Raw genomic sequence first — 10,641 nt, forward strand, 5'->3', positions numbered from 1 at the left:
CTTTTTCTGAGATAGGGTTGTTTAGGTATTTAATCTCTTCATTTAACCTGGGCAACATATTTTTGTAAATATTCATCCATTTCACTTAGATTGTCAAATTTGTTGGCATAGAGTTGGGCAAAATAATTTCAAATTATTACTTTAATTTCCTCCTCATTGGTGGTAAGTTCACCTTTTTCATTTATGATACTAGCAATTTGGTTTTCTTTTTTTTAATTAAATTGACCAGAAATTTATCAATTTTATTGATTTTTTCATAAAACCAACTTTTGGTTTTATTTATTAATTCAATAGTTTTTTGCTTTTGATTTTATTAATTTCTCCTTTAATTTTTAGAATTTCTAATTTGGTATTTAATTGGGGATTTTTAATTTGTTCTTTCTCTAATTTTTTTAGTTGCATATTTAGTTCATTGATTTCCTCTTTCTCTAATTTATTCATGTAAGCATTTAAAGATATAATATATCCCCTGAGAGCCACTTTGAGTGAATTCCATAGGTTTTGGTATGTTGTTTCATTATTGTCATTATCTAGGATAAAATGATTAATTCTTTCAATAATTTGTTTATTGGTCCACTCATTCTTTAAAATGAGGTTATTCAGTTTCCAATTAGTTCTGGGTCTATATCTCCTTGGCCCAATATTGCATATGACTTATTGCATTGTGATCTGAGAAAGATGTATTCACTGTTTCTGCCTTTCTGCAGTTGATCATTAGGTTTTTATGCCCTGGTATATGGTCAATTTCTGCATAAATTTCATGTACTGCAGAGAAAAAGGTATATTGCTTTCTATCCCCATTCAATTTCCTCCATAAGTCTACCATATCTAGTTTTTCCTAGCAATGTGTTTACCTCCTTAATTTCTTTCTTGTTTATTTTATGATTTGATTTATCTAGATCTGAGAGCGGGAGGTTGAGGTTTCCCACTAGTAGAGTTTTGCTGTCTTTGTCTTCCTGTAGATCTTTCAGCTTCTCCTCTAAGAATTTGGATGCTATTCCATTGGGTGCATATATATTCAGTATTGAAATAACTATTGTCCATGGTACCTTTTAGGAGGATAAAGTTTCCTTCCTTATCTCTTTTAAAGCTATCTTATTTTGCAGTTGCTTTGTCTGAGAATAAGGATTGCTACCCCTGCTTTTTTTCACTTCAGCTGAAGCAAAATATATTTTTGCTCCAACCTTTTACCTTTACTCTATATGTATTTCTCTGTTTCAAATGAATTTCTTGTAAGCAGCAGATTGTAGGAGTCTGGTTTTTTAATCCACTCTGCTATTCACTTAAGTTTTAAGGGAGAGTTCATCCCATTCACATTCAAAGTTATGATTACTAATTCTTTATTGCCCTCCATGCTATCTTCCCTCTGTCTCTATTTTCCCCTTCCCCCCCTTTATCTGTATTCCCCCAGTATTTTGTTTCTGAATTCTACCTCCTTCAGTGTAACATTTCTCTCTTAAGATAATTAAGCTGGGGTTCTGAGAGCTAATGGAAGTTGACCAGGCTTACCTGGCCCAATATGTTTCAGTTGCAGTTTGAATCTGTATCATTCTTACTCTGAGCCCAGCTAACTATTTCTTGTGCCATACTTGTCATTTCTATATGTTAGTATTGTTATTAATTAAAATGGTGATGATAAGAAGTATCCTGAACTTTTTATTGGATGGAAAAAATACAAGCATCTGATTATCTTCACCAAACAAGTGTAACTTAACAAAACCTCAACCTGGAATATCAGGTCGCCATTTTATGCCTTTCAAGTTATATGTTTTTCCCCAAGAAAAGCTTTTCTTTTCCTAGATAAAATCTGGATCACCAGCCGTAGTTGCTTTTGTGAAGGAGAAGTCATATGGATTGCCCAGCTTTGTCACCTACACCATCAGCATCTCTGATCCAATGGTCCTCAGCCAACGATCCTCATCTACCACACTGACTATTTCCAGCCCCATGACGGACCAATCCATCACTCTCCCAGTCACCATGGTCTATATGACTGATAGGCGAGGCCCTGGCCAGCGTAAGTGCATTCCATAACTTTGTGACCCTTGGAGACTAGATAGTTGCTTAATTTATATTGCATAAAGGTGGTGATTGAGGGGAAGGGAGGTGAAGCTTAAAGATTTTCAGGAATAATTTTGATTTAGAAGTCAGTTAGATTAGTCTGAGATAGGAGGATGCCAGGTACAATGTCCCTTCCTTCCCCCAGTGCAAAAAAAAAAAAGGAATTGCTTTCTTCCTCACTAAAGATTTCTTTCCTTTTTCAGCCAGTTGTGGTTGCCCAAAGGTGCCAATTTTTCCCTACTATGGCTTAATTTTTCATGAATCTAACCCAGGACTTCAGGTTTTCAAAATAGCTTTGCATTTCTAGACTGTGGTGACAGCCTCAGTGGCAGTTCCATCTATCCTCAGCTATATCACTGACAGGCACATTCAGAGCGCACATGGCTTCCCATTTGTAATCTGAACAAATCAAGGGATTCAAATGAGGCACGTTTACCCAAAGGAGATAGTTGTGAGCCCAGGGCAGGGAAAGAAGGCTTGTTTGAGTAGATTAAGGTGCTGGAACACTATTTATAACTTGTACAACTACAAAGATTTCTTTTCCAATTGATTCCACAGAAGGAGCCAGCCTATTCCAACACTTTCTTGACTCCTATCAGGTCATGTTCTTCACGCTTTTTGCACTGCTGGCAGGGACAGCTATTATGATCATAGGTAAAATATATTTATATGTTTCTCAACTTGTATGTCATTTATGTTACCCAATCTATATAAACTGTTGCATGTCTTTCAGTTTACCATGCAGTTTTCTCACCCAAAGAGCACAATACTCACCCTGCCTTTACCCCAAGAACCAGCCCTTCACATAGTCCTAACAGTAAGTAGTTCCTGGGTAAGTTTGATAAATGGGAAGAAAAAAGTATGGTAGTGTGGACATTGCCACGGGAAGAATGACCACAAAGGAGACAAGATCTATTCTCCAACAGCTCTGGCACCTTCCTCATTGCTGTGCACCTAAATTCTACCTTTAGCAACACACACACACACACACATTTAGTTATGTGCACACATATCACTTGCTGTTCCAAGAGAAAAACAGCACCTATTTTCTCAAATCGCTAAATAATGCCCTTGGATTTGAGCTGGAAGAAATTTCAAGGGTCATCTGGTCAAAAAGGTCACCTAGCCAACATTCAATAGTCATCCAGCATCTAGTTAAGCACCTCCTGCATGCAGAGCATTATGCTGGGTACAGGGGAGATATACAGTTTAGATAAGCTATGATGCCTGCCCTCAGACAGTTTATAATCTACTGGGTCTACGTGGCACCAACACAGAAGACTGCTATATCATATTTAACATCAAAATACAATAGTCACATAACAAAGGTCTTAGGGGAAGGACCTTCACAACTGGAAGCCTTTCTAGAAAAGGTGATATTTGTATTGGGCTTTAACGTATGAGCAAGAATTTAATAAGTGAAGAGAGAAGGGGCCCTCCTGACCCAGAAGAAAAGTAAAGACAGAACGATGAAGTCAGGAAAGCATAGAGTATGTTGGGGATCAGAGAGCAATCAGTCTGGCCAAAGAAAATGTCCTTGACTGTTAAAGATCCCCAAATACAAAAAAGTACCAGAAACAGCTTAACACAGCTTATCTACACTGCTAATGAGGGATTTGAAAATGTACAAATTTAGTTTTCTTTATTAAAAATTTGTCATCTTAAACCTCACCATGATTAAGAAATTGGCTTAACAGCTTACCTTGGTCAATGCTTTTTTTTTTATTTTGGGGTTGGGTTTGTTTGGTTTGGGGGTTGGTTTGAGGGTTTTCTACATGAAAGGGAATAGTGGAACCTAGAGGTATAATTGTAATGCTAAATGTTTCCAGACATCCTGACTTTGATTGAAAGCAACTAAAAGAAGGGAAGCTGAGAATTAAGACCAGTCATTTAAATAAAGACGACAGAATATTTGGAAGTGGAGGTTTTTCTTTAAGTATCAATTACAGACTTCACTTAGTAGAGTCACTGAGGTACTCACTGATTCTTTGAAAACATAACCAGAAGTATTTTGTTTTAAAATAATAATAATAATAATAATCACCTATATTTGTTACCCTAAAATACTTTATATACATTATCTCATTTGAACTTCAACAAAAGAAATAAATACCATTATTGCTACTTTACATATAAGGCAACAAAGGCTATGAAAAACTTAAGTGACTCGTCCAAAGTCACACAGCTATTAAGTGTTTGAGGAGGGATTTAAACTAGAGACTTCCTAAGTCCACAATACTCTCTCCATAATACTAGATTTCCACTCCATCTTAGTGGACTGATTCCCTCAAACAGTGTCCAAGGGCTCTTAATATCCTCTAGTGAAATGCTACTAACTATTACTTTTGGTGCTATCCAAACCTCTCCCGACATCTGTCTCCTTATTTCTTTTGCCATCCCTCTGAATATATCCTTCCACTCTGATTTATATTTTCTGTACCATGTCTGTATGTAATTGTTTGCATGTATTCTGCCCCATTGGACTGATAGTTCCTTGAGAGCAGGGATTGGGGGTTGTGTGTGTGTATGTGTGTGTGTTTGTTTTGCCTTTCTTTGTATTCCTTATAAAGATTTGTTGACTGACTGACTTCAGTGAACCCAAGTCATTTGGAAGATGAAAGGGGAGAACTAGTTGAACCTTTCTGATCAATGCAAACTTGATAAGAATCCTTGAAAAATAAATGTGAAAGACAAAAAAATGAAAAATATTAATGGATCTGGTGAACTCTGAGAGCTTTCATGGGATAGGACAATTCAGAAATGGTGCAAAAGGAAGCTTCTGAGCACACCCTGAAGGCTATCATGATCGGTGGTTATATTTAAGCCAGCCTTTCTGGAAGACTTGCTTGGAGACGTGTATCTCATGCACTCAAGGTGCTCCATGGCACTGCCCGAGTCTCATGAGGAACATTAAATGTTTGCAGAAGAGCCTTTCTGAGAATCATTCTTAAACAAATTGACAAAATGCTTGACAATGCCAGTAAACATTGAAGCCCCAACATAGCCACATGTAGGTTCTTTTCCCCTGGGAAGGCCTACTTACCAGCTTGAAACAAAATTAAATCTTGTTCAACTCTCTGGCATCTTTCCAGCATGGTATAATACAAAGGCAATTAGAAACCAAGAAACCTGGAGTCTCATCCCAACTCTGCCACTAGTTCTGTGTGACCTTGAGCAAGTTACTTCCCTTCTGTGGGCCTCAGTTTCTCCCTCTCTAAAATGAGGGAATAGCTCAGAGCTTTTGACCTTTGTGTCATGGTTCCCTGATGAATATGGGTCCCTTCTTAGAACAATGTTTTTAAGTGTAAAATAAAACACATAGGATTTACTAAAAAAAAATAAATAAATTGAAAATGTTATCAAATATTTTCAAGAAGCAAGTTCATACACACCAGGTTAAGAATCCCTGGGCTAGATGATCTCAAGAAAAGCCCCTGCAGTACTAATAATCAGATGATTCTAAATGACAATGTTTCTAAAGTTCAGGGAGAAAGGTTCTCTTTCATTGTGTCTGTGGACTGGAGAACATTATTCTTAGTAGGTAGTTAATGAATTCAGACTTCATTGACCAGCCATGAATTGGGCCCATTAGCTCCAGAACACTGCAATACTAAACCACAGCCAAAATCTAGACAGGGAGGTCAAGAGAAGAGAGCCATGGAATTGCAAACTGGAAGATCTGGAAGGAATCTTAGAGACCATCTATTCCAACCTCTCTTAGATTTATTCAACCTATTTATTAACCATTTATTAAGCAACCACTATTTATTAAGTAAGCTACTAAGACAAGTTCTCCTAGCACTATGCTCAGGACTTTACATATAGGAATCTGATGACTAGAACAGGAAAGTGACTGCCCCAATTCCCACAGCAAGTTAGAGATAGAACTGGGAAAGGTACCTAGATCTCCTGACTCCTGGTCTGGTTTGCCTGAATAGGCAAATCTTATACTATTTGAAATTAGCAACACTGGGGGAAACCATCTCAGAATCTTCTTTGAGTATGAGACTACATGATACGAAGTTATGTCCTATTAGACTTAATAAAATAAATGAAGTCTAAGATAATGATATCACATTTTTTTTATTTACATGAGCTAAATTTCCGTGAACATATACTATCTGGCCATTTCATCATGTCATAAATTCATGAGGTCATGGAGGAATGTGAGGGAAATCATCTGATTATAAAAATAATGATCCAGGAAAAGCTCTATTAGTGAAAACAATTTTCAACAACTGATTTCCTTCAACCTCTGTGTTCCTGTGTATGGTCAGCTGCTGCAGCAAGTCACTCCTCCTCTTTTTATCCTAGGTTTTGTTGCTCTCCCTCCGATACCTTTCAGCACTCTGCCCCACAATCGAAAAACCAGTCCACCCTCCAGGCTCTGGAGCCCTGATTACGCTTCCCATTAAAGTCGGATGAAAGAAGCTGGCCCCAGAGAAGACAACCATTCGAAGAAAACACAGAAAGAATTTAGTGCCTTTAATATTAATCAGATAAATGTATCACACTGGAGACATCCCGATGAGATTGGAGTAAATCTCAGGTTGGATCTAATATGTCAGGATTTGATAGTTCTGTGTTTTAACCCTTGCTTTTTAGCTTCCTTTTTTAAAAAATGCATAGTTCTTTTCCATATTCCCATAGGTTCTTAAAGTCTTAGAAACTCTCTGTATCAGTCTTTGGTTTTAGGCACAGGTTGCTCAGGGTTCCTGGATGATGCTCCTTTTTTTTCCCCTCGTGTCACTAAAATCGTGCTATTTCACATGCTTGGGGCAGTAAGAGGCTTCATTTAAAGTCTGGTAGAGAAAGCAAAAATATCTAATGTGGTAGGGCATGCATCTTGCAGAAGGAACTTTTTTGCATTTCATTTTCTCCCTGTGAAAACTACTTCCCCCTTAGCAAGGTTGCTAAGTAAGAGAAGTAGTGAAATGGAAAAAAAAATGTGAATATCCTATGTTCTGAAGGCCTCAGTTTTCTTTTTGAGTCTCAGGAATGCACTGCCCTCTTGGGTGCTCTCAATATTTTAGCCTTACAATGTGACTCAGAATGATTATCATTTGGAAATGGGCATTTCTTTTCCTTTGCAAATGTGAATAGAGTCTGTCTTCTGTGTTTAAAAAGGGAAAAAAAATAAGTATTAATGTGACCACTGTTATCTTCAGCCCTGTGTCGCAGGCATCTCATGCTAGAAATAACTTAGTTGGTGTCTTCTTAGTACAAGGATGGTGCTTTCATTATTCAGGAAACACTTAGATCAGAAGGATGGCCTGTGTTTAGGGCTTTTTTCCTTTAACTTAAGTTGCTGTTTTGTCCAGTTGAAGCACAAAGTTGTAGTTGTATTTTTTTTATTTCACTCAGCCATCCAAGTACCTCAGCAGACCTTGAGCCTCTGCCTTTCTCCACTGTAAAAAGATGACCATCCTTTTTCTGGGAGCCTCTGGCTAATTACTGGGATTTGCTGGTCTCCCTTCAATGTGCACTGAACTCTTCTAGATCAGGGGACAGGAGGAGGAGGAGTAGGGGAGCGGGGCAATTTGTTTCAGGCCAGAGAAGCCCCTTGGGGAGAAGACAATGGCTGGAAAGCCTGAGGGAATGGGGGGAGATTGAGAAAGGGTTAGGGACCTTGGTGGGGTATGGGGAAGACAACCCCAGCAATAAATTCAGAACCCCATTCAGAAGCTAGAAATGTTAACTTGATCCTGGAAGAAATTTCCTTCTTAGTTATTGACATAAAGCACTCAGAAATATAACTACTCATCCTTGAGACTGTGAGTTTTTAAAATATGACTATGTTTGTCTTTGTCCATAGAGTGATGACCACCGACTGAGTGGGCAGAGGCCCTTCTAAAAGTAGATTTTTTTTTCTCAGAATGTGACCACACCATGGTCAGAAAATCCACTTGTCCTTTTCCAGTAGAGAAGGTACCAAATATGGAGATGTTCTTTTAGGTCCCCTTTAGAACTATGGATTTATATAATGATGGTCTCTGTGACACTCTCTGTTGTCTTTCTTAAATATATATATATATATATATATATATATATATATACATATATATATATATGTATATATATATATATATATTAATTAACCATTGAGAAGGCAGTATGATGTCACCCTCTTCCTTCAAAGTTGGGTTAAATAATTTATTTTCCATTGCATAAGGAAGGAAGAATTGTGCCTTGTGTACTAAATGATCTTGAAACTGACAATTTGGATGTAAATATGAGCATTTCTACTTGCTTTATTGAATAAAGCTGGATTAAAGATTCTTTAATCAGGTGTGATCCTTACTGACTCTTTATTATGGACTGCACTTAACAGAGAGCCAAAGTGCAAAGATCATATCGGTCCATCAGAAGGCATTTATTAAATGTCTGCCATGTCTCAGGTCCTGTGCTAAACACTGAGGAGATAAATTCATATTCTACTATCATAGAAGGTTGGGGCTGAAAGCAATTCTACAGACTGGGAAATTCAACTCTTAATCTTTCAGGTCACACCACCAGGACCGGAGAAATTGTGATTTGTCTAAATTGCAAAAGGTAGCCAAGAATGGCACTCAGATCCAGGCTCAGGTTGTCGGTCTTCCTAGCTAACATTCATTCTGTGAGACCATGTTGTCATCTCTAACTTGCTTTGCCTATTACTTTGGGAGCATTTCTGAAGCTATTAAAGAAGAGCTAAGCATTACATTCATTACCAACCAAATTTCCACTCTTGTTATTCAATCATTTTTCTATCATGTCCAACTCTTTGTGACCCTATTTTCTTGCAGAGATACTGGAGTGGTTGGCCATTTCCTTCAGCTACTCATTTTATGGCTGAGGAGACTAAGGCAAATAGGGTTAAATTACTTGTCTGGGAGTCAAATATCTGGTAAGTGTCTGAGGCCAGATTTGAACTCAGGGAGATGAGATTTCCTGATTCTAGTCTGTGCACCCAATCCAATGCATCACCTGTCTTGCCCTATCCTCACCAAAGGCATGATGAGTGGAAGTCAGTAAATGAGTCTCCTTTCCAAAACAGCTACCAAGTAATCATCAGCTTTCCTAAAGACCTCACTTGAAGAAGAGCCAGAGATATCTTGGAGTTAGCCTGAAGAGCCAATTATTAATTTTTCAGTGTGAGCATTTAAACTTTAAAAATTGACAAAAGTCTACATTTTATTGTTTTGCCAGTTGTTCAGACTTCAGAAAACAATTGGGGGAAAAAGTGTTATATATACAAAATAACTCACTTAGCTAGTACTTTATGTTTCTAAAGATTGTGTAGGCTTGCAAGTCATAGCACTAATCATCAAGGATTAAGAGCCTACAGTGTGCTAGGGACTGAAGATCCAAGTTTAAAGAGGGAATTGATACTATCAGATGAGACTATTAGCTCAGTGAATGGTAGATACCAACCAAATTTCCATTTTATTCTCATTATTCAGTCATTTTTCATCATGTCTAACTCTTTGTGACCCTATATGGGATTTTCTTGGCTTATTCATATGCTTTTGCTTCCCTAATAGAAATGATTATACATTCTAATGGGAAGGAACAAATTCTTATATAAATATATTCATTATAAAACTAAAGTTAATAATTATTCAAAATAGTTAATTATAAGGTAATATGAGAGGGATGTGCTAGCAGTTGAATCAGGAAAAACTTCATGAAAATGATGTTGACTGGGCTAAATCTTAAATGGAGAGGAAGACTGAGGCAGAGGCAAAGAGGCAATTCTGGAATGAGGAATGGTCAACCACAACTGCCTCCACAGGACTGAAAGTCTCCTCCCAGAGGGCAATGGAAAGGGACTTGGAGTGATGATTGTGAATAGGTTACAACCCATCTTAAACAAATCAGGGATAAATTGGAGTAAAGGATGTTTTCAAAGAAATGAACAGGAAAAAGATGGATGAGTCAAATGGGAAAATGAAGGATAACCACTGGACCATCTGTGTGATATAATTAGTGTCTTCCCAATTGTCAGGAGAAAAAAAGGAAGGCTTCTAGTCCTTTGGATGCACCCCCAGTGGAAAGCCAAAATTAGCTGTGAACAAGCAGAAATGGATGGGCTGACATCTGCCTCTCCTCATGTTGAGATCACAAATCCCTTTGGGGTACTTAAGGAAGGAAGAAGAAGAAGAGAGGGAGAGGTGGAGGAAGTAAGAAGAAAATGGAGGGAAGGGTAGAAGAAGGAAGGGATGGAAGGGAGGGAAAGATGGAAAAAGGAAGAATGGAAAGGGGAAACGGTGGAAGATGGGAGTGGGGAGGAAGAAGCAAGCATTTATGAAGGACCTGTGCTAAGCCATTTGCAAATATCTCATTTGAGATAACCTCAGAAGAGTTAGGTATTGTAATTAATTTTATTTTATTTTATAGTTGAGACAACTGAAGCAAGCAGAGGTTAGTAACTTGACCAAGGTCACACAGCTAATAACTATCTGATAAAGGATTTGAATTCATGTCTTTCTGATTCTAGACCCGCCTCCAAATGTGAAATGAAAGAACAAATCCAGGAAATCAGTCACTTTAATATTAAGTACTTATGTTCCTGGCAGTATGCATACTAAATGAAACAGA

At 37.7% G+C, this 10,641-nt stretch overlaps 1 protein-coding gene across 3 annotated transcripts in view; it reads left to right on the forward strand.

Annotated features, from left to right (window-relative positions):
* Positions 1-8,345, forward strand: part of NUP210 (nucleoporin 210) — a 178,069-nt gene extending 169,724 nt beyond the window's left edge. For all 3 annotated transcript variants that reach the window (XM_074198373.1, XM_074198375.1, XM_074198374.1), the window contains 4 exons: positions 1,801-2,017; positions 2,620-2,715; positions 2,795-2,878; positions 6,376-8,345. In XM_074198373.1, coding sequence (XP_074054474.1) covers positions 1,801-2,017; positions 2,620-2,715; positions 2,795-2,878; positions 6,376-6,476 — 498 coding nt within the window. In that variant the 3' untranslated portion in view covers positions 6,477-8,345. The remainder of the gene's footprint in view (positions 1-1,800; positions 2,018-2,619; positions 2,716-2,794; positions 2,879-6,375) is intronic.
* Positions 8,346-10,641: the final 2,296 nt, after the last annotated feature.

This window comes from Macrotis lagotis, chromosome 8 (genome assembly GCF_037893015.1).
Source record: "Macrotis lagotis isolate mMagLag1 chromosome 8, bilby.v1.9.chrom.fasta, whole genome shotgun sequence".
Taxonomy (NCBI): domain Eukaryota; kingdom Metazoa; phylum Chordata; class Mammalia; order Peramelemorphia; family Peramelidae; genus Macrotis; species Macrotis lagotis.